Below are 23602 nucleotides of genomic sequence, written 5' to 3' on the forward strand. Positions count from 1 at the left end.
ACATAGCAAGACCTTGTCTCAGAAAGAAAAATAAAAAAAGGAGCACTTGTCTATAGGTGCAAGGCCTTGGGTTCAATCCCCAGTACTCCAAAAATAAGTAGTTTGATTAAAAATTACATTAAGGGCTGGGAATTTAGCTCAGTGGTTCTGCCACCTGCCTTGCAAGAGCAGGGTCCCGAGTTCAATCCCCAGCACCAAAAAAAAAAAAAAAATTATGTTAAGCCAGGCATAATGGCCTACACATACAATCCACCAGTCTGGGAAGCTGAGGCAGCTTGGCCAATTTAGCAACTTTATAACATTTTGTCTCAAAGAAAGGATTGGAGATATAGCTCAATGCAAAGGCCCTGGGTTCAATTCCTAATACCATTTAAAAAAAAAAACATGAATTTGTGGTACTTCCTTTGTTTTTGCCTGTTATTGTGTGCTGTGCCTTCTGGGTGAAAGCGGTGAAATTATAAACCCAGGAATGACAGTCATAACACTTTTACTTATATGGAGGTACATCTGTGGCTTTGCAGATATAGGACAGGTTTGGTGTAATTTTGCAATTTTCCGTGTTATATAAAACTATTCATGTACGGTTCTTTTCCATATTTTTTTCTTGAGAATCTATGTATTTTTTAACTAATTTTTTTTTTTTGTACCGGGAATTAAACTCAGGACCTTGTGCTTGCCAGGCAGGCGTGGCACCACTGAGCTAAATCCCCATCCCATGAGAATTTTTATATTTGTATTTTGCATCTTCTTTCATATATTTAACTAATGCTGTACAGGTTGTTGTAAATTTTTAATTATAGAAATAATAAATGAATGTTTTCCACTTACAGAAATACAAACATTACAAATAAAGCTTATTGACCACCAACCCAATTCTTGCTTCCTTTTTGCTTTTAAGAAGTGATGGCTACGAGGCCTTTATGTTTAAAAAAAATTGTTTATCAGAGCAGGGTGTGGTGGTACATACCTGTAACCCCAGCACTCTGAGAGGCTGAAATAGAAGAATTACAACTTCAGTCTGGACAACTTAATGACTTAGTGAGACCATGTCTTGAAAAATAAAAAAGAGCTAAGGATGTAGCTCTCAGTGCAGAGGCCCTGAGTTTAATCTCCAGTACTACCCCCTCCCCCAAGAAAAGCCCCGTTTGTTTTTGTTTTTGTTTTTTTTGGTACCTGGGATTGAACTCGGGTCCTTGCGCTTACGCAGCAGGTGGTGAAACCACTGAGCTAAATCCCCTGGCCCAAAACCCCGTTTGTTAAAGGAGAAAGTAACAAGCCTTTTTGGGATTTTTAAAATTAGCTTTGTGACAGCCCAGTGATGATCACTAGTCCTAGAGAAAATTGGACTTTCAGATGTCCAGACATTTTTCTGCCTTTATTATTTTATCTTTCTTCACCTCTCTTTCCTTTCAGTCTTTTGTCTCTTCTTTCTTCATTCTTTTTTCTGTGTTGCCTGGATTGAGACTGTAAGTCCCTCTCAGTGATGGGTAAGATTATAAGATCTGAGGGCTGTTTAAATTTAGCTACTTGACCCTGAGGCTTGTTGAAATGCAAGGTGAAAATTGGGTGAGCCGTAGTTTCTGAGCAGATACAAATAGCATCTCTACCTCATGAGGTCATTTTCAGATATGATAGATAACATTTTTTAAATTCCTGTTAGGGGATATTTTGTATTTTTCCTTGTAATTCTCTGAAAAGGTATTGTATATAGCTGATTTTTTTTTTTCATCTATCTTAAATGTTAATGATAATCTTTTTTTTGCCCCCTTAATACTGGGAGTTGAACTCAGGGCTTCACCTGAGCTACATCCACAACCCTTTAAAACAAAGTCTTGCTGGGCCATGGATTTAGCTTAGGGGTTCCAGGGCCTATCTCAAAAGCTCAAGGTCCCGAGTTCGATCCCCAGTACAAAAAAAAAAACAAGGTCTTGCCAAATTGCCAAAGCTGCGATGGTCTCTAGAATAAAATAGGTCATTTAGATATGTCATTGGAATTAATGCTTTTTTTTTTGCTACCGGGTATCAAACTCAGGACCTTGTACTGTTGAGGCAGGCGCTGGAACCACTGAGCTAAATCCCCGGCCCCCAGTGCTTAATTATTGAGCTTATAATAATTATATTTGCAGTTGTTTGGGGGAAGTTGGCTTTTTTAGGGTCCTGGTATGTAGCTCAGGCTCTCCTTGAACTCAAATTCAGGCTGGCCTTGTACTGGCAATCCTCCTGCCTCAGTGTCCCATGTGCTGGGATTACAGGCATGTACCACCATATTGGGATATACCTGCAATTGTTAATCTCTGTTGAGAAAGCCATGAATGGGCAATATGTTACTACTATTATAAAAGTAAAACCAGATTATAAAAAAATGGGTTACAAGGCTGGAGATGTAGCTCAGTGGTGCCATGCTTGTCTGGCAAGTGCAAGTTCTTGAGTTTGATCCCTTGTACCCCCCCAAAACACAAAACAAAAAAACCAAATGGGTTATATAAACTGCAAGCAATGGGCCAAATTTAAATCTCACACATTCTTTTTAATTTTGTTACAGAGCCACGATCCTCAGTTGCTAGAAGTTTTTAATGTTGATTACAGTGCATCTTCTCTCCATTACCCTAGTTTTGTCTACATACAGAGTTTTAGGAAGTTGGGGCCTTATGTTCATCAGCCATGATAAAAGCTACTTTTATAGAAGTGGGTTAGTTTGTGGGATGTTTTGGTTTTCCTTACTATTTATTTATTTATTTATTTAGGTACCGGGAATCAAACTCAGGACCTTGTGCTTTCGAGGCAGGTGGTGGTACCACTGAGTTAAATCCCCACCCTTTCTTTGTTATTTTTACTACATTGCATATCTGATTCATGAATTCATGTCAGGCTGTTGATTGTATTGCTATATCTCCCTAGTTTTGTGTCATATGGATCTTAAACAATTGACTTTATTTGGTGAAATCTGAGGTTTTAGTGTATTATAGTATTTTTCTTTTTCACTGTCACACCCATAAAAAGCCTTTTAAGACATTTTCCCTAATTTCCTCCTATGCCATGGATTATTGTATATCTACTCACATAATATACATGTGCCTGTGTTTCATAAATAAAATGAATATGCTATCTTTGGTCTTCCACACACAACTGCCAATTTTTAGTTGCACTGGTTTTGCCATTATTGAGAACACATGGTATAAACTCATTAATAAATTTGAAGCCTAGCTGATGGAGCCATTTCAAGACTGCAGTTGGTTTAACCACAAAAACAAAAAATTTTAAAAATCTTAAATCCTAATTATACTCTTGAGGTGGAAGTCTTTATGTCCAAAGAACATTAGATTTTCCCCCCAGATCTCTCCAAACACAAATTTATTTAAATATTCTATCTGGGACATAAAAAGGTGACTTTATGTTTATAGAAAATCAGACTATAGTTATAAAGTCAGTTTATAACCTGCAGAACAGTTTTTTAGTCCTGATTTATCCTTTCATGTATATGATCTTGTATTTCTTACAGTGTGAAGCCTCATTTTAGGTCATCCAGTGGTACAGAACACTCCACAGAGGGCTCTGTGTCATTGGGGGATGGACCATTGAACAGATCTAGTTCAAGGAACTTTGCACCTGAACTGCATAACCCTATAGTAACAGGGCATCAAGAGCAAACTTACCTTCCAAAGGAGACTCTCACTTTACAAATGGAACAAAATGGGGACTATGGTAGGGGCAGGTAAGGAAATAACTATATGAAATTTCTTTGATCATAATGTGATCATCCTGAAATTTTGAAGACCACATCTGTTGATTTTGTTGTTTTATCTTAATTGTTGGTATGTGATCATGCTGATAAATACATTAATTGTATAACGTGGGTTAATAGTTTCTTATTTTGTCTTTTGGTGGTTTTTTGTCTGTATGTGGTGCTGGGGATCAAACCTAAGACCTCGAAAATGCTATGCCAGCACTTTCTTGCTAAGATACCTCTCCATTCCCAGTAGTTTTTTTCGTAAGGAACATAGAGTATCCATAGAGAATATAATTCTGAATCAGGAGTTTATAGTCTGAAGTTCTTTATAGTTTGTCGAGGAGAGAACAGCTTAGAAAAATAGGATACCTATCTGCCTTACAGTTTTAATTTCTCCCAACCCTTGAATAATAGCAGTGGGGGTTATATATTGCCCACCATGTCTAAATTATACTTTAATATGTTTCTAATAATGGAGGGAATACTGCTAATAAAAGTGATCCAAATAACTTGGTGGTTGTTTGTGGTGGTGATGGTGAAGTGAAGTTTTGTTGCAGTAGTTCAGGATCCCTTCAGAAGAATGTACTTATAATAAAGGAAAAAAAATAGTGCAGGTTTAGGAAATATAGGTAATTTAAGTAGATATCATTCCATCTTTGATAGAATGTGTATATTTGAAGAATCTTATAAGTTTTCCTACCTCTTCTTTTTTTATTTTTAAAAGGAGGACTCTTTTCAGAGGTCGAAGACGACGAGAAGATGAAAGGATCCCAGTGAGTATTTTAAACCTTTGAATTATGTCTTTTAGATTTTTTTGTCTGTTTTGATTTACTGTGGCATTGACTTATGGTCTTTCTTTCTGGGCTTTAATCTCAGCACTATGGGATGCTGAGGTGGGAAGATCAAGACCAGCCCACGCAACTTAGTGATTTAACAAGATCCTCTCTCAACATAAAAAAAAAATAAAGGTCTGGAGATGTAACTCATTGAGAAAGCCCTGGGTTCAATCCCCTCTACTACAAAGGAAAGAAAAGAATATGTAACATTCACATTTAAAAAAAAAATATGAAAAGAAAAGCTCAACTATTAGATTATTGATAGATATTAAAAGTTTCAAGGGCTGGGGATTTAGCTCAGTGGTTCTGCCGGCTGCCTCACAAGCACAAGGACCGGAGTTCGATCCAACAAAAAAACCAAAAAACGTTTCAGTCTTTTGCTCTTATAAACAGTGCTATCACAGATAATATAGTGATACCCTTGTAGCCATCATTTGCCATATATGCATTACTTTTGTTGCTGTTATTGTTGTTGGTTTTGTTTGTTTGAGGCACAGTGTCACTGTGTAGTTCAGTCTGGCCCTGAACTCACTGTGTAGCCCGGGCTGGCCTCGAATTCCTGCCAGTCCTCCTGCCTCAGCCTCCTGAATGCTGGTCTTACAGGCTTGCGCCACCACGCCTGGCTGCCATATGTGTATTTCTATCTGAAAGAGAATCCCCGGATATGGTATTTCTGGATCACAATTCAATTAATATCCTATATGGGTTGTGTCAGTTTTTATTCCCATAAACAATAGAAGTTCCTATTTATCTATAGCTTTAGAATATATGCTGTTGTAGTTTTCTGATATGAGAAAGGATATCATTTGCTTTTCCACAATACTGGTGTTTGAACACAGGGCAGCCTTTACACTAGTGTACTACATTGATAGCAAATCCTGCCCCCACCACCACCTTTTTTTTTTTTTTTTTTTTTGTGGGTACTGGGGATCGAACTCCAGTCCTTGCGCTTGTGCAGCAGGCGGCGAAACCACTGAGCTAAATCCCTGGCCCAACCACCCCTTTTTTTTTTTTTTTTTGAGAGCAGTTGTCTCACTAAATTGCTGGGCTGTCCAGGCTAGGCTTGAATTTGTGATCTTCCAGCTTCCCAGAGTGGCTGGCATTACAGGCATGTGCCACCACACCCATTGTCACTCTTCAAGTTCTGTTGAATGGTGTTAGAAACTGTTCATTAATTGTTACTTTGGGTACGTTTTCTACCTATTGGTGATTCTTATTATCTATTAGTCTTAGAAAACATTTTGTAGATTTCAGAAATTTTATATTTGGATCTTAAGTTTCCTAGTTTCAAATTATTAATATTTTTGTTTTGTGTAGTTTGTTTATAGCATATGTTTCCCATTTCTTATGTAGAGACAAAAACAGTTGAGAAATAAAAAAGATGTGAGAAGGCATGTTCTCAAGAAACCCCCACACACACCTGGATTTACAGATATATTATAAATGTGCAGTATAATGCTTATTTATTGTGAAAAGAAACCCTCTTTCAAAGAAGAAAATATATTGTATTAAAGCACAAAAGTAATCTTTAAAACAATGTTGGTTTTCCTTTATAACTTTTTATACTGTGGACAGCCATGAAAATTAAAGCAATGACACAGTCCACATGAATTTCCCACCCCCCCAGGGTTTCGCTATGAGGTTTAGGCTGGCATTGAACTCTCGGTGATCCTCCAGCCTCGGCCTCAATGATTGAAGAGAAGAGAAACTAGTTTTGGGGTCTTTTTAATGCTGAAAATGTCTGGATTGAGGTCTGAAAGGTGGAATGAAAGAAAAGAAGGCAAGCTTGCCTTCCAATAGGAAGAACAGGTTAGACGAGCCTTTGTGTATGAGGGAGATTTTAGCTAGAAGTGAAATTTAAGATTTGCAACATAGTAATTTTGAGTGATAAAAATAAACTAAAAAGTGAGATTATTCAGTATGTTGTTTGAAGTATCCAAGTGAAATCTGGAGACAGCTATTAGGCAAATACATATCTGGGTTTCATGTAAAGGCCTGGGCTGAAAGTCTTTAAAGTGTATGAGTCAATGATCTTGCATAAAGAGTTGTACAAGCATGACCAAAAAAATATGAAAAAGATTGTTTTAGGAGTTATTTGTCCTGGGTTTGGTAGTGCACACCAATAATCCCAGCATCCTAGGTCACTGGGCAGGAGGGTTCTAAACCCAGTTTAGACAATTAGTAACTCAGCTAGACTCCTTCTCAAAATACAAAAGGCTGGGGATACAGCTCAGTGCAAAGGCCTTGGGTTTAATACTCAGCTCCATTGAATGAATGGGGGTGCTTGAGGGAGAGAGCGGGAGATTGAGATTGAAGCATACGCTTGTAGTCCCAGCACTTGAGTGGTGGAGGCAAGGGAATCAAGAGTTCAAGGGTAGGGCTGGGGATTTAGTTCAGTGGCACCAAGCCTGTCTTGCAAGCACAAGGTCCTGAGTTCGATCCCTGGTACGGGGGTGGTGGGTGGGTGGGTGGGTAGGGGGTGGTGTTTGAGGGCAGCCTGAGTCACATAGCAATGGTCCATCTCAAAAAAGAGAAGGAGATACGTCACATTGGTGAAGACTAATGAAAGCTCCACTAAGATGAGAAGCAGAGAATTTATAGGGGAACAATTATGTGCATTAGATAAAGGTATTTTTGTTCTCTTACAGTTTATGGTTTCTGTGGCAAAGAGTTAGAGAATGTGTTAGGCATATGACCTGTTTATTGAATTGTATCTTTTAGAGACCCCATCCTTCCGCTGAAGCAAAGTCTCCAACACCAAAGTTTGACTTACTAGCTTCAAATTTTCCTCCTTTACCTGGGAGTTCATCAAGAATGCCAGGTGAACTCCTCTTGGAGAATAGAATGTCTGATGTCGTTAAAGGTGTCTGCAAAGAAAAGGTAAGCTCCGAAACATGCAGCGTGGTTCTTTTACTATATGGGACTATACCTTATTTAAATTTATATTTAAATTTCATTTCTCTCCCAGACCTTTTCTTATCTGAAATCCTTAGGTCTACAAGGTTTTCTAAGTCAATGTTTATTATAACAGTAAATGTTATCCCTTAGCTTTTTTCCTTGTATGCATCGCTGTATTTCTAATGGAGATACTTTATTGGCTTTCAATTTTATCTTTTTTTTTTTTTTTTTTTGTACCAGGGATCGAACTTGGGACCTTCCACTTGCGAGGCAGGCAGCAGAACCACTGAGCTAAATCCCTTGGGTTTCAATTTTAGATATTAGTTATTCACTTTAGGTTTTATAATTGAGGATCCCCCACGACCCACCTCGCAATACTGGGGATTTAATCAACTTAAGGGTGCTCTGCCTATGAACTACATTTCCACCCAGCCCCGCCCCCCCTTTTTTTTGGTGTGGGGTTCGAACTCAGGACCTTGTGCTTGCAAGGCAGGGCGTGGCACCACTGAGCTAAATCCTCAGCCCTCCTTTTTCATTTTGAAGTGCAGTTTTGTTGAGTTGACCAGGCTGGCCTCAAAATAAAGATGTTCTTGTTCAGCTTTGAAAGTAGCTAGGGTGATGGCCATGTGTCATCACACCCAGCACACAGCTCTGTTAAACAAGCACACATAAAATTTTCCCATCCACTCGGTGTATTCTGTGTTATTATACCTAAGATATCATCAATTATTAGATGCCCATTATGTTATTATCACCAAAAGGCATTACAAGTTAGACTAGACTATGCCATCATTTCTAAGACACTTGGTATTACGTATTTTTTTCATAGCTGACACAGTATACTATTGATTACTTACTTTTTCTTGTATATTCCTTTTGGGCTTTTGAGACAGGGTCTTGCTATGTAATTCAGGCTGGCCTTGAACTTGAGGCAGTCCTCTTGCCTCAGCCTCCTAAATGCCAGGATTATGGGCATGTGCCACCATGCCTGGCCTTTGCTTGTATATTCTAAGTGACCTGCAGCATGGCTGTGTTCCTTGGACTTCCCTTCACCATCATCTTGGGAATTTTCCTTAGTCTCCTTTATTGGATCTCCCTTTCTTCTTGTTTTTGTTTTACTCTCCTGTATTTTAGTGCATCATGTCTTCCAGAGTTTCCTGAATAAGTGGTTAGGTATAAATTTCTTGATCTTGAATTCTAAAAAAGTATTTGTGGTCTCACTTAATCAGTAGTTTATCTCCAAGTAGACTTCTCTTTTAGAAATAATTTCCCCGGGCTGGGGATGGGATGTGTCTCAATAGTAGAGCACTTGCCTACCATGCCCAAGGTTCTGGATTTGATGCTCAGCACCACAAAAAAGAAAAATCATTTTCTGCTGGAATTTTGAAGATGTTACTCTACTGTCCTATCTCATTTAAAAACTGTGAAAAGGAAAAAATGGAAACAAAGTCTTTGTAAATAGGAAGGGGTGGAGGAGTTGAAGGGGGAGGGCAGGGGAATGGGGAAAAAATAAGAACCAAGATAGATCATGTAAAGGTACAAGATCCCAATGATGAGTCTAACTGTATTGTGTACCCAAAATGCACCAGTAAACTTAATGAAAAAAAGCAAAAAACTGAAATGTGGTATAGTTACTCCATCAATTCTGAGATGTACATTTTTTTATGATTTATCATCCATCAAATCAGGCTGTCTTATATTTAAAACCTATCATAGTTTGTGGCAATGTTTTTCTTGGTGACACATAATATAATGGTTTGTTTTGCAGTTGATGTCATCTCTCATTTGCTGAGATACTACACAAGCACATTAAAAAAAGAATAATGTACACTTTCCTATATAATCCCAACCTATAATTGTAGGCTGTAAATATCCTCAGTATTTTAGGAGCAACATGTGTATCCCCTCCTTATTTACCATCTTCCTACTCCTGCCTTCTGTTTAGAAGTAAACATTATTGTAACTTTGTGACAATAATTTTCTTCCTTTTCTTTTATAGTTTGACCATTCTGGCTTAGAAAACTTTTTCTGTAAAGGACTAGATAGTGAATATTAAAGGCTTTGTGGGCCCACATTGTGTCACATACTCTTTGCTTTTGCAACCCTTTAGTAAGTTACAAACCTTTCTTAGTTTGTGGGCCATACCAAAACAAGTCTGGATTTATGCTGTAGCTTTTAGTTTGCCAACCTAAACAGTGTTTATTTTTGATCATCATATAAATGGAATTGTATGTAGTATGGGGTTTTTTTGGTGTTTTGTTTTATGGTACGGGAGATCGAATTTAGGACCTTATGCGTACAAAGCAGGCAAGGTGCCACTGAGCTAAATCCCGGGACCCTATATTATGTTTTTTATTGTTAATTCCTTTCATTCTATATTAATTGAGATTCATTACTATTGATGAAGATGACTATTGTGTTATTTTTCTCTTGTTGGTGAGACAAAATGCCTATTACCCAAAGTTAAAAGGGAAAGGATTTATTTAGCTCAGTTTGTAGAGGTTTCAGTCCATAATCAGCTGGCTTCAAGGCAGAGTGACACATGGCAAAGGGGTGTCGGAGAGGAGAAATAGTTCATGGCACCCGCACCATAGCAAAAGCAATAAGGGAGCCATAATAGCATCTTTCTGTCCCTTTTATCTTATCCAGACCACTGGAATTAGGGCAGTGCCAAACCAATCAGTGTACTGGTTTAGTAATCACACACCCTTAATCATAGCATCATACACTCTAGTTTCAGCCACCTTTGAAAAAGCCACCTGTGACCGCTTGAGGCTTTGGGGGAACATCTAGACCCAAACCATAACATTTCACCCCTGAACCCTCAAAGACTCATATATCCCTTTATGCAAAAGGCATTTAGTTCATCTCTAAGAGGTGCCAGAGTCCTAACAGTTTTGGCATTGCTGAAAAATCTTAAGTCCAAAGTCTGCTCTGACATTTAAGACAAGTTCTTAGCTCCCATTTAAATGAAAAGAAAGTTAAACACGTCCAACATTCAGTGGCACAAAATAAACATTTCCATTCCAAAGGTTACAAATGAGCATAGCAAGGAATGGGAACAAAGCAAGACCAAAATCCAGTAGGACACACATTAAATCCTACAGTTCCACTTCCAGCATCCCCAGCAATCTGTGGCAAGTTGTGAATGCCAAAGGGATTGGGTGGCTCCACCCCTACAGCACTTCTGGTGGTTGTAGCTCCCATGACTTATCTCGGTCTGGCTCTTCCCCCTCCTTGCAGTTTTCCTCTGATGATCCATGTTCCTGGGTTCTCCAGACTTCTGGGTTCTTCACTGTACCTTCAGTTTCACTCTTACAGCTTCACATACCGACCTCAGGGGCACACTGCCTGGCCTCCCAGCCCTTCTCCTGAAATCTGAGTGGAAGTTTTCCTTACCCAACTCTTACATTCTACATGCTCCTAAAACCAGCACCATGTGGATAATGCCAGGGTCTGCTGCCAACTGGAGCAGTAGCCAGGCTTCTTCTCTCGGCTGTAGGAGACCAGTGCCTGTGAATCAAATCCTGAGGAACAACTTCCCTAGGCCACCACCATTCTGGAACGTGGTGCTCTGGGGCTCTGTTAGTCTTTTGCCTTTACAATTTTGAGGCTGCAAAGGGTGGAGTCCTGCTGCTTCTAGTGATGCCCTTTGGCCATCTTTTCTGTTCTCCTGTTCCTTCTCAGCAATCAATCAGCTCTCTTTTGTAGGCTGAAACTTTATGGGCGCTTCCTTCCTGGCCAAACTCAAAACTTCTTAAATCATTCTGCTGGGCTCTTTGCTCTTGATTCTCAACATAAATGTGGCTAAAAGCCCCCAACAATAACCATGCCACGGCCTCAACATCAGACTGCATTGAAATTTTTTCTGCCACATTATTAGTCCAGTCTGAGGCAAAGTCTTTAGACATGAGCAAAATGCAGACAAACTTTATGCCAAGGCGTAACACATCATCTGGAGTCCAGCAGCCAATGCAGTCCTTCCCAGCAGAAACCTCCTGATCCTGGTCTTTACTGGCTTTCCGGTCTTCTGAGCTCTGACTGGAATCTCCCATATGGTGTAGCCTGAGGTATTCCAGCTCTCCTTTTTCAGCTGGCATCTCCCAATCTTTCCTAACTCTTCCCTTCCCACAGGCCATTCCTAAAGGCTCTTGAGCCATAGAAACAGATCTAACATAAGACATATCAATATGAATTTACAAGATTAGCTTGCAGTGGCCACCCACTGAGTCAGATGAGAAAGAGTCTAGAGGGTTTGTCTGCACTCTGGAGACCAAAGGATTTAGTCAAAGGTCTAGAGCTCACTGCAGTGTCCCATACAAGTCTGTATCAGGAGGCTGATGGGTCTGCAGTGGAAAGCTGAAGAGCCTATGCCACGAGACTGAAGGATCTGTGCTGGAAGCCAGGAGATGACATCCTAAGTGAAGGCGAAGACTGGAGCTCCTCCAAAGAAACAGAAACCCTGGCTGGGGATTTAGCTCAGTGGTTTGGCTGCCTGCTGCGCAAGCACAAGGACCCGAGTTCAATCCCCGGAACCAAAAAAAAAAAAGAAAAAGAAAGAAACAGAAGCCAATCTCCCCTTCCTCATTTCCCTTTTGTACCATCCAGGCAACCTTGGGTGTGTCTTCCACACTGTAGGGCATGGAATTGCTGAGCCAAGTTAGTTAAGCTTCTCTTAACAAAATTTATCAAGTTGACGAAATCAACCATCACAACTATAATTCATTTTGCACTTGTGTGTAGTATTCTGTGGGTGCATAGCATTCTGTTGTTGATGGAAATTTCAGCGTTTTGTTTGCCGTTATAAATAATGTTTTCATTCAGATCTGATTGTGTGAGCAAGAACTTCTCTAGGAGACAGATATATCGATATATGAATGGAATTACGGGGTCATTGGACTTTTATTCTTAAGTTTAAAAGTCTTTTAGTATTTAACACAGTTTTTCTATAGCATTATCTCTTATAAATTAATGTAATTTTTTTTTTTTTTGCATTTTTCTGGATGCTAATTGTCTAAGTTACTTTTCTCGTTGCTGGGACAAAATATGCGATACCCAAAGTTAAAAGAGGGAAATTTTATTTTAGCTCACAGTTTGTAGAGGTTTCAGTTCATAGATAGCCCCAAAGCAGAATGGCATGACAGAGGGGGATCACAGAGGAGAAACAGTTCATTACATAGAAAGGCAGAAGGCAGCAAAACAGCAGCAGCAAGCTCTCTTTCCCTTTCCCTTTTATCCCATCTAGGCTATAAGCCTTTAGAGTAGTGCCACCCACACCCAGGGTGGGGCTTCCCAATATGCACACCCAGAGGTATACTGAACCAATCAGTGGACTGATTTAGTGCCACAACCATAGTCCAGGTATCACACACCCATGATCAGTCACCTCCCAAAAGCCCCAATGCATAAAGACCTAGGGGAAATATGAGCCTTAACACTAATCCTCTGTCAATTATATGTATTGCAGATGGTCTTTCAGGTTTTTTGTTTGCTTGTTTGTTTGGAGCCAGGGTCTTACTGTGTAGTTCATACTGGCCTTGAACTCACTATGTACTTCAGACTGGCTTCCAACTGGATGCAATCATCTTGCCTCAGCCTTCTAAGTGCTGGGATTACTGATGTGCACCACCGTGCCTGGCTCTTTCATTCAGTTTATGGTTTGTAAACCTATTTCTTTATAGACGGAATCTTATGTTGCCCAGGCTCATCTCAGACCTCTGGGCTCAGGCCGTCTTCCTGCCTCATCCTCCCAAGTAACTAGAACTACTGTACAGGAACACAGTGAAAGACTGGCTTTATTCATTCTGTGTGTTGCTTGGGAAATCATCTAGCTTCCAGGGACACTTGAGAAACCTAAGGGTTCTGATTCCTGATCTCCATGACCTGACTCTTGCTCCTTTTTGAAGGGTTTTAGCATTTTTACTCCTGGTATTTCATGACATGTCTTAGTATGGCACTTTTCATTCATTGTACTAGATATTTGGTGGATCCTGCCAGTTTGGAAACTCTTGTTTTTCCAATGTGGGAAATACTATATTATCTTTTAAATTCTTATTTTTTTGTTTTTTAAACAGTACAGGGGTATCGAACTCAGGACCTTGCACTTATGAGGCAGGCGCAGTGCCACTGAGCCATATCTCTGGCCCATCTTTTAAATTCTTTACCCTTTTTCTTTCCTTCTTCCTCTTCCTTCTAGTACTAGGTATTGAATCCAGGGCCTCGAATGTGCTAAGCAAGCACTCTTTAACACTGCCCTATGTCTTAACTTGTTTGTTGAAACATTTTAGATAGGGCCTCTATGAGTTGTTCAGGCTTCTTCACGCTTGGAATCTGAATGGAATTATGGGCATGGCTGGAATTACAGGCATGCACCCACTACACCCTAGTTCACCCTTCTCTTTTTCTTGAACTCTTAATTTGACATTGGACTTCATAGGTTGAGCCTCTGATTTTCTTACTTTATCTTTCCTAATTTTAATTTTTTTCTTATATTTTTTGCCAAGTTTTTCTGAATATTACCCCCTAAATCTATTGAAATTTTATCTCTGAATTGACTAGTGTAGGTACTGGTTTATTTTACTTAGCAGAATATCCTCAAGGTCTGTCCGGTCTGAAGTTATATCAGTACTTCACTCCTTTTATGGGCAAATAATATTCCACTGTCTGTACATTCCACATTTTGTTAATTCATTTATCACTGGTGGGTGTTTATATTCTTTGCCTTTTTCCTTCTTTTCGACTAGTTGAATAATGCTGCTGTGAACTTTTGTGTAGACTTTAAAGGAATTGCCAGATTGTTTTCTAAAGTAGCCATATTATTTTACATTGCCACACTCAATGTAAGATTTCCAGCATTCCCATATCATCACCAATATTTGTTACGGTCTGTTTTATTTATCGCTGTCTTTTTAGTGGGTATAAAGTGGTTTTTCACTATGGTTTTAATTTACATTTCCTTAATGACTAATAATAATTGAAGATGTGCTTATTGACCATTTGTGTATCTTTTTTGGAAAAATGACTACAAGTAATTTTGAACTATCATTTACTTTAAGGAGGATGAAGACTTGCAAGTTAGTTGCCCAATACCTGCAGAAGATGAGCAGGCAGACTGTATTTCAGCCCAGCAATTCAGTATGAGTACCAGTCCTCCATGTGCAACTGAGCTTCCTGTATTAAGGTACAAGTTTCAATATAAAAGATCACATTAAATTATTTTTTCTTCTGAGCAGTAGCTCAACTGTTCTGTTTGCTATACCAAGTTCAATGTTAAACTTTTTTTCTTAGCACAACTCAGCAAGAAAAGGAAACAGTAGATGATTCCATTGATCAGAAGGATGTTATCAATACTGCAAAGCCATCAAGAGCAAATACAACTTTACCGTGTAATAATAACATAAATGTAACCACAGCTGTGCCCCTACAGGTAACTCAAAAGTTTAGTATATGAGAAAAGTATAAAATAGATTGGATATATAAAAATTTATTTTTTCACATAGCACTTTGTTGGAGCAGAGTCATTTGGAAGTAGCCCAAATTAGAACTGCTTGCCTTAGAAAAGCTGAAAGAAGTTAAGGTCACTATGAAAAGAAGGGAAATTTAGTCATATGGAGGAATGAAGAATTTACTATTCAGCTTCTTTTGATTGCTTTTTTTCTGATTGTATTATAGTTAAAGGAAGCTTATTATTCAGATTGTGGTGAATTTATCATTTTTTGGGCTAGTGGAAAGATACCTCGAGCTTCCTAAAATTATTTTTGTTGCATGTATGACACTTAACATATCTTTGGAAACCATAGATTTGTTCTCAAAATAAAAGAGTTCAAAATTACTTTTAGGCATTATTCCACCCCTGGTTGTATTTGCTACATTCCTAGCATCTTCCCCAACCCCCCACCCCATACACACACCTTTTAAAAATTTTTTGGTGAGACAAGCTCTTACTAAGAAGCTAAGTTACCCAGGCTGGTCTCAAATGTGCTGTCTCCCTGCCTCACCTTCTTACTATGCTGAGATTTAATCTGTTCTACTTTATTAGACATTTACAGTGCCTTCGTCACTAAGTTTTTTTTCTTATCCCTTCAAGGAACCCCGAAAGTTAAGTTACGCTGAAGTATGCCAGAAGCCCCCTAAAGAGCCATCTCCGGTTCTTGTGCAGCCACTACGAGAACTTCGCTCCAATGCAGTGTCTCCCACCAAAAACCAAGAGAACGGAGCTCCTGAGAAGTCTGTTGAGAAACCACATGAGAAGCCAGAAGCAAAGGCTAGTAAAGATTATTCTGGCTTCCGAGGCAATACCATTCCCAGGGGAGCAGCTGGAAAAATCAGGGAACAGAGACGCCAGTTTAGCCATAGGGCTATACCTCAGGGAGTGATTCGACGTAATGGCAAAGAACAGTATGTACCACCCAGATCACCAAAGTAAAAACAAACAAAAAACAACTCAAAAACTTTCTCTCTTCCCATTAAACTTGAGCCATGACTGTTTGAACTGATTTGGAGGGAGGGAGTAGCCAGAAAGGATATGGAAAGTATATCCTTAAATCATTATGGATTTTGGAGTTGTGAGCAGTAGGATCCCAAAATTCATCTCTAAAGTGATTTTTAAATGCTGGAGGTTTCCAATCAGTATAAATATACATATATAAATATATATATACATATATAAAAATATAATTTTTCTATTTTTGGTTTTGATTTTAATTTGCAGAGATTTTCTGCCTGGAATCAATTTTGATGGTTCAGATTTAGCTTGGGGGAGAAACATACATCTTCAGTATAGGAGATGAGGGAATGAGAGAAAATATTTTTTGAAGAAGCATTTCTGTAAAAATTAGAAATTACTTTTTTTAATCTATTTAAAGTTTGGCTTAGAGAATGCCATCTCTGACTATATGGCCTTGTGTTGCAAAGCAGATCGGTGGCTAGGGTGCTTGTTGTGGGTGTGAGTGTTTGCAAGAGTGATTTCAGCCAAATCTGTTGTCATGTTAGTAAACAATTTGAAAACTGAATGTAATACTTGAGTAGATTTTTTAGTTCCAAAAGTAATTTGTCCTTTTGACTTTACTAATATTTCATTCAACAAGCTGTTAAAGCACTGATTGTACTTGGAGATGTGACTAGCAATCAGTTTGATACTCAACGAGAGAATGGGGTTATTAAAAATTTTGTTTTAAATTTCATCTTTGACCTAATAGGTCAAATGGATTTCAAGATTTAAACTATCCTGTGATTTGCACACCCCTCTCCCAAAAATGGGAAACACAAGTTTTTGTCACCTCATTTGTCATTCTTTTGACTGCCCACCCCCAAAAGCAAAATAACCAACCACCTACTGAATTATAAATTTCTGACTGCTTTGACCAGTCTAGTCAAATCATATAACTGTTCTAAATTTCAGAATTGAATGAAATATTTTATTCTTCTGTTCTCATACTTAGAAATTTAAATCCCAGATTGGTAGGTCCAACTGCCCCTTTAATAATTTGTAACTTACTTTTTAAGTTTTAAATTGTATTGAAGAGAAAAATTTTAAAGGATTAATTTGAGAACTTTTTTCTGTTTACAGTTTATTGCCTTCCTTCAGTCCTCTTTTCAAAAAAAGTTTGAAATTCACTGACTCAGATAAAGCAAGTCAAAGAGAGTTTTGAGATAAGGTGGAAATGATTGAAGGAAATTAATACATAATTTCTCAATGAATAAAATTGTAACTGTCATATTAAATAGGCAAGTTTACATGCTGGTATATAGAAAATTACTAAAATATTAAAAATCATGTTGCATTAATCTATTTTAAGTCATACCATGTTCAGAGTTCTGTGTAGGGTGTGGTTTTTTCTTTTTAGGGATAGTTTGTATAGTAACTGTCTCTTATGTTAGTGACTTACATATGTACAAATTGAAACTGTAAATTGTGAACACTGGAAAGCATTGTGACATAGAATATAAACATCTTAGTAATATATTAAAATGAATGTAAAGGAGGTTAAAATTACATTACTGTGAAACTTATCTTCCAACTCTAGTTTAAACTTTGGAGATTATATTTGTGGGAAACTGTTAAGAGCTTTGAAAACTGCACATTTCTGTTCAAGCCAGAATTATTATTTCTTTGTAACTTATTCAGCTTGGCAATTGCTTTTGATTTAGTGGATTGATAACATGGTATAATGTATTTACATAGTTTGAAACTATTCATTTCTACACACTATTTTTAAAAATCATCTACTAGATAAAGCATACAATAAAGCTACCTGTGCTAAAATTTTGGAGTTTAGGTCCTTTAAAAAAAGAATTAATAATCATTGGCTACATCTATGATAAAAGTGATTTTGGTTTACTTAGATAATGCTGCAGTTGGTGGAAATGATGAACATTTAAAATGTTAACACCCTGTGAATGCATTGGATTTAAGAGAATAAACTTTTTGTAAAAATCACTTGTAAAGATTATAAACTTAATTACTGCACTTAAAATGAAACATTGCTTTTTTTTTTTGTAGTGTGTCACAGATGTAGGCTCAGATTACTTGTATGCTTGTGTGATTTATTGTTAGACCACCCAGTTCTAAACATCTAAAAAGATTGTTTTGTTTTGTTTGTGGTGCTGGGGATCAAACAAAGCCAGGGCTTCCCTCACCACATGCTATCCGAGGGCTCTACAGTGAACTATATACCCCTGGCCCTAAAGATTCTAACTGAAACACAAGAAGGAAGTTTTCTTTTTGAAGAAAACAAATATATTCTTTCTTTTTCTCTAGACATTATTGAAGTTTAAAGACGTGACCAGTTTTTAATTTGTTTGAAGTTATAATATTTTTAATATAACTTGCCTCATTACGTGTAATAGTTCCCATTTGATGGGATATATAGGGAAGAATGTGTGCGTGTGTATGCGTATAAAATATATATATTCACAGTCTGTATTGTTTATTTTATTATAGCAGATTTAGGGTTTGTATCTAAATGATGATGCCTGTGAGTTATGTGAAACTGTTGACGACTTTTTTCCCAGCATTACTCTGATGAGGGTGAGTGTTCATTCTAGTTCAACTATTTATTGGTTCTTTAGATGGTGGAATTTAAATATCAAATTTTTCTCTTCACACTTACAGCTCAACATTTCCTTGGGCTCTTGAAGGCTAAAATTAGGTAGAAATGATATTGAATGTATGGTACAATGATCTGCCGTAGTTGTTACTGCATGAAGAGAAAAACTCACACAATCTTATCACCTCGCACTTCATAGAGAAGGTACATAGGGGGGGCATTGTAAAACCTGTCTCCATTTTCTATTTTGATAATTAAGATTTTCATATTATCTAGAGTCTGTCTCTAATCTGAATATTCTTAGTTTTGCCAAATATAGTCACCGGCATTTAAAATAGTGATCTATTTAAATTATTTTTTCACTGGAATTTGAAGGAAGATAAGACACTTCAGTGATATGGGTTTGTTTTCTTTTATCCTTAATTTGCAGGTGATCAAATGACATGCAGAATTCTAATTTATTTCTGGTAAATAAAGTTAGCTTAAATATTGTTTCACATTCCTTTTTTTAAATAACCAGATTTGCTTTGCAAAAGGCTTAATGATGAAAAAAAAAGGCTTAATGATGGAATGTTAGCACCTTCACTAGTGTAAAGAAGAACAAGAATAATATTGCTGGAACAGAAATAGTATTTAAAAATTACTGAACACTTTAGTTTCATTAGTTAATGGCCTTAATAATTAGTCTCTTGGCTTATATGTCCACTGGTTTTACCTTGAAACAGCAACACTGGAGTTAAGTCTCTGATAATTGTATTGGCAATATACATTAACCGTATTTTAAAGTACCAGGGTTTTTTTTATATAGAAAAGATAAAACTCAAATGAGAGCAGTGTGTTCCTTCTGAGGGATTTTTATAAATTCTTAAATATAATATATGATGGGGGGTTTTCTAATTTTTTATACTTCCTTACAATTTTTGATGGCCATTAATTCAACTTTTTTGGTATATACTAATGTAGCTAGTCTGAGCTTTCAAGAAGACATTTTAGTTTCATTAGCTAAATGACATTTTAAAGAAGTGAATTTGTTTTTAAATTGAGAATAAATTCTCTTCAAATTAATCTGATAACGTCATATTTATTTTTAAAAGTTAAGGTTTTATGAATCTTTGATTTAAATAGTTCCTAACAGTATAACTCAGACAACTACTGGCAATATATTATGGTTTTATTTTTGATTTTTCACTAGAACATTGATTAGTATATGGAAAAAATAACCATCAGTGTTGGCTATTTTTTTTTTTTAAACCTGATTCAGGTGTCTCAAGTGACACCTCTCAAATGTTGGAGTGTGATGGGTCAGAACCAGTTATCTGACTTCTATTTTATCCATTCCTTAGGTTTGTTCCCATTGTCACCCCCCCCCCAACCCGCCGCCACCACCAATGATACGACACATGCTCATGCATAAAATGTTACAATGAGTACATCCTTGTATTTGTATGTTTTCAACATTGCCAAGGTGCTATGGGAAATTAACAAAATTAGAAAAAAATAAAGGTATTAAAAAGCAGGACTGGTTTCCTTTTCTCCAGATGTTGTATGTCTAATGACTACCTGATTTACTTTTCAGTATTTTTATATATTACTGACCCTTTAATCCCATCATTATTCAGGTTTCAAATGGTTTGCTTTGTTTTTTCAGGGAGGGGGAGATATTTTATTTGTGAAACAAGAACAGAGAAATAAAGAATTGGCTTTATGATTCTGGGATTTTCTTCCAATTGTTTCAAGTGCCAGGCAGTTGTCAGAGGGAGAAAAAAAAATCATGCTAATGTGCAGTTTAAGGATTTTGCCTTCTTAAGGGCAGATTATGGCCTGGCTGGAGTATTGAAATATTAATACTGAGCTAAAGGGGTTTCAGAGCTTTGGGGGGGGCAGCACTAGGGATGGAACCCAGGGCACCTGGGAGGCAAGTGCTCAACCACTGAGTTAAAGCCCCAGAGGTTTAGAGCTCTTTAATGGCTAAGTTCACAGGAGAATTTAAAGAGAATTAGAAGGCTCTTTTTCTGACTTTTTAACAGCTGTAAATTAAAGTGACAGATCAGCTTTTATTTAATATACTGTATTGCTGGTCGGGTATGGTGGCGCACACCTGTGATCCCGGCACTCGGAGGCTGAGGCAAGAGGATGACCGTGATTTTGAGGTCAGCCTGGGCTGCATAGTGAGTTCACAGCCTGAACTACATAGTGAGACCCTGTATCAAAAAAGAAAGAAACAACAACAAAAAAATTATTTTGCTTAAAAAAAAATAATACTGAAATGGTGTTTTTGTGGCCTAGTATGCCATTTTATACCTTGATTGTTAAAATGAAATTTTTTATGGTAGAAATCTAGGTCTTTTAAATTTGACCTGACTGCAAATAAAAGTCTCTTAATTCTAAAGGGCCAGGGATTTAGCTCAGTGGTGCTGCCACCTGCCTCACAAGCGCAAGGTCCTGAGTTCGATCTCCGGTAGCCCCCCCCCCCCCCCAAGGAACATAAAGTCTCTAATCCTTAGAAATATTTAGTATTCTATGAGGTGGCTGTGCAGCTTGGTGGTAGTGTGCTTGCCTGGCATGCACAAGGCCCTCGGTTCAATCCCCAGTATATCCACTCCCCTAAAGAAATATTTAGTATTGTAAATTGTGATATGGTTATATGCATAGATAACAGGTTTAATGTGAGCATTGACTTAAGCTAATGACTTAACTCATTCAGTAGTATTGTTATTTAGTTAACCCTTCACTTTGTTAATGAGCAGTTGTCTTAATGAAGGTGGCTAATATAGGTTTACAGAGGGTTAAATGTTTAGAAAGCCTTAGGGATCTTATGTCAGTGTGGTTTATTTGGCCAAGAAAGTTACCTAATTTAAGTTACTTTTTCTTACCAGGAACAGAGCATAATTATGTATTCTTTTTAGTGAACTAACAACCAAATTGGTAATCATATGTTTGTAGGCTGAGTTATATTTAACATGAATGGGCTTCTCAAAAGCTTCATCACAGATACCTCATGTTTTTGTGTTTTTTTTGGTACCGGGGATCAAATTCGTCCTTGTGCTCTTGCAGCAGGCGGCAAAACCACTGAGCTAAATCCCTAGCCCACAGATACCTCATATTTAACTACACTTTTATCAGACATTGTCTTGGCTCCAAATTTTGATTTTAATTATATATTTGGAGGTTTTTATGAAAAGTTTTAACAGTTACTATTAAAGAACTATGAGCTGTCTTAAGTGATACTAAAAACTATCCGTGTCTTTTTTTTTTCTCTCTCTTAAGACAGGGTCACACTGTGTAGCCCAGGCTGACCTTGAACTTAGAATCTTCCTCCCTCAGCCTCGTGAATGTTAGGATTACAGGAATGTACCACCAAGTTTGCCCCAAGAGTGTCTTTAGTTTTTATGCAAGTTCAGAGGAACTGGGTTGTTTTCACTTTTTTTATTACTCCCAAGTAAGGACTTCCAGTTTATTGTGACCTTATGGAAAGGAGTAAGTTACATAATTTCTTCTCTCCCACTATGAACTGTATAGTAGAACTCCAGCCTTCTACCTTCCCATAATACACATCGTTACTTACCTTTGCACACTACTTTTTGCTTGGTGCTGGCTGGTGATCAAATATAGAGCCTGGCATATGCTAGACAAACATTCTGTTAGCTGAATGCCCCAGCCAAGCACACAATTTTGGTTTTTTGAGACCCAAGGTCTCACTATGTAGCTCAGCCTGGCCTTGAACTCACTATATAGCCAAGGCTGGACTCAAACTTCCAGCAATCCTCCTGCCTCAGCCTCCCGAGTGCTGGGATTACAGGTATGCGCCACTACACCCAGCTATATATTTTGAATGATACATCTGTTCCATTATTTTGCATTCCAAATTCTGCATATCCAAGAAACTATCAACTTGACTTATCTACAATGAGGTTATTTACTTAGCATTGAAGCCAGTCATAATAGTGTTTATCAGATGCTATACTCCAGATAGTGTACTAGGTAGCAAAAAATAGACTTATCTACGGCCTGCCTCCCAAGCACAAGATCCTGAGTTCGATCCCCAGTACAAAAAAAAAAAAAAAAAAAAGACTTATTTTGTAATCCCAGCTACTTCAGAGGCTGAGGCAATAGGATCATAAGTTTGAGGCCAGGCTGAGCAATGCAGACCCTGTATCAAAATTTTAAAGGGATTGAGATGTAACTCAGTGCTAAAGCACTGGCCTAGAATTGTGAGATTCTGGATTCAATTTCCGGTACACTGCCCCCCCCCCCCAAAGCCAAAACCTCGTCTTTGCCAGGCGGCGTGGTGCACACCTGTGATCCCAGCACTCAGGGAGACAGGCAAGAGGATTGCCATGAGTTCAAGGCCAGGCTGAACTACATAGCAAGACCCTGTCTCAAAAAAAGAAAAAAACAGCTGACATTTAATGGAATAGGAGTTAATTAGGTCAAGGAGAAGGCCCTGCACCTGCAGGATGGAGAGAACATTATTCATTTTGCAAGATGAAGCCAGAGAAATAAGACCTTTGAAGTTTAATAGTTGAGTTTTATTATAAGGTGGCTTTAGATTAAATTTTGGGGTTTTTGTTCTTTTTTGGTACCAGGGATCAAACTGGTCCTTGTGCTTTCGAGGCAGGAGGCGGAACCACTGAGCTAAATTCCCGACCCAACCCTAGACTTTTTTATTTACTTTTCCCCCCCTGGTGTTTCTGTTTTGTTGGTTTTTTTGTTGAGACAAGGTCTCACTATGTAGTTCAGAGTGGCCCTACTATTTAGCCCAACTGATCCTCCTGCCTCAGCCTCCTGAGTGTTGGAATATAGGCATGTGCCATCAGGCTTGGCCTGGCTCTGTTTACTTATTTTTTATTTTTCATTTTGAGACAGGATCTTGCTAATTGCCTAGGCTATGATCCTACTGCCTCAACTTGCTGGGCTTACAGGCATGCACCACCGTGCCCAACAAATACTTGGTTTATATTTGTCTCCTTTTATCTTGATTGTTGCATCCTTAATCTCAGTCATCATTTTCTTTTCTACCTGGGAAGTCTGGTTTCATTCAAGCCTTTTTTTTTTGCTACTGAGGATTGAACTCAGGACCTTGTGCTTGTGAG

The 23602-nt window shown here is 38.0% G+C and overlaps 1 protein-coding gene across 7 annotated transcripts in view; it reads left to right on the top strand.

Annotated features, from left to right (window-relative positions):
* Positions 1–20214, top strand: part of Larp4 (La ribonucleoprotein 4) — a 74011-nt gene extending 53797 nt beyond the window's left edge. For all 7 annotated transcript variants that reach the window (XM_087200115.1, XM_087200111.1, XM_087200118.1 and 4 more), the window contains 6 exons: positions 3500–3712; positions 4452–4500; positions 7285–7443; positions 14517–14641; positions 14749–14887; positions 15548–20214. In XM_087200115.1, coding sequence (XP_087056241.1) covers positions 3500–3712; positions 4452–4500; positions 7285–7443; positions 14517–14641; positions 14749–14887; positions 15548–15886 — 1024 coding nt within the window. In that variant the 3' untranslated portion in view covers positions 15887–20214. The remainder of the gene's footprint in view (positions 1–3499; positions 3713–4451; positions 4501–7284; positions 7444–14516; positions 14642–14748; positions 14888–15547) is intronic.
* Positions 20215–23602: the final 3388 nt, after the last annotated feature.

Source organism: Heterocephalus glaber, unplaced genomic scaffold (genome assembly GCF_053883595.1).
Source record: "Heterocephalus glaber isolate CG9 unplaced genomic scaffold, H.glaber_assembly_v1.0 deba00001733, whole genome shotgun sequence".
NCBI lineage: Eukaryota > Metazoa > Chordata > Mammalia > Rodentia > Bathyergidae > Heterocephalus > Heterocephalus glaber.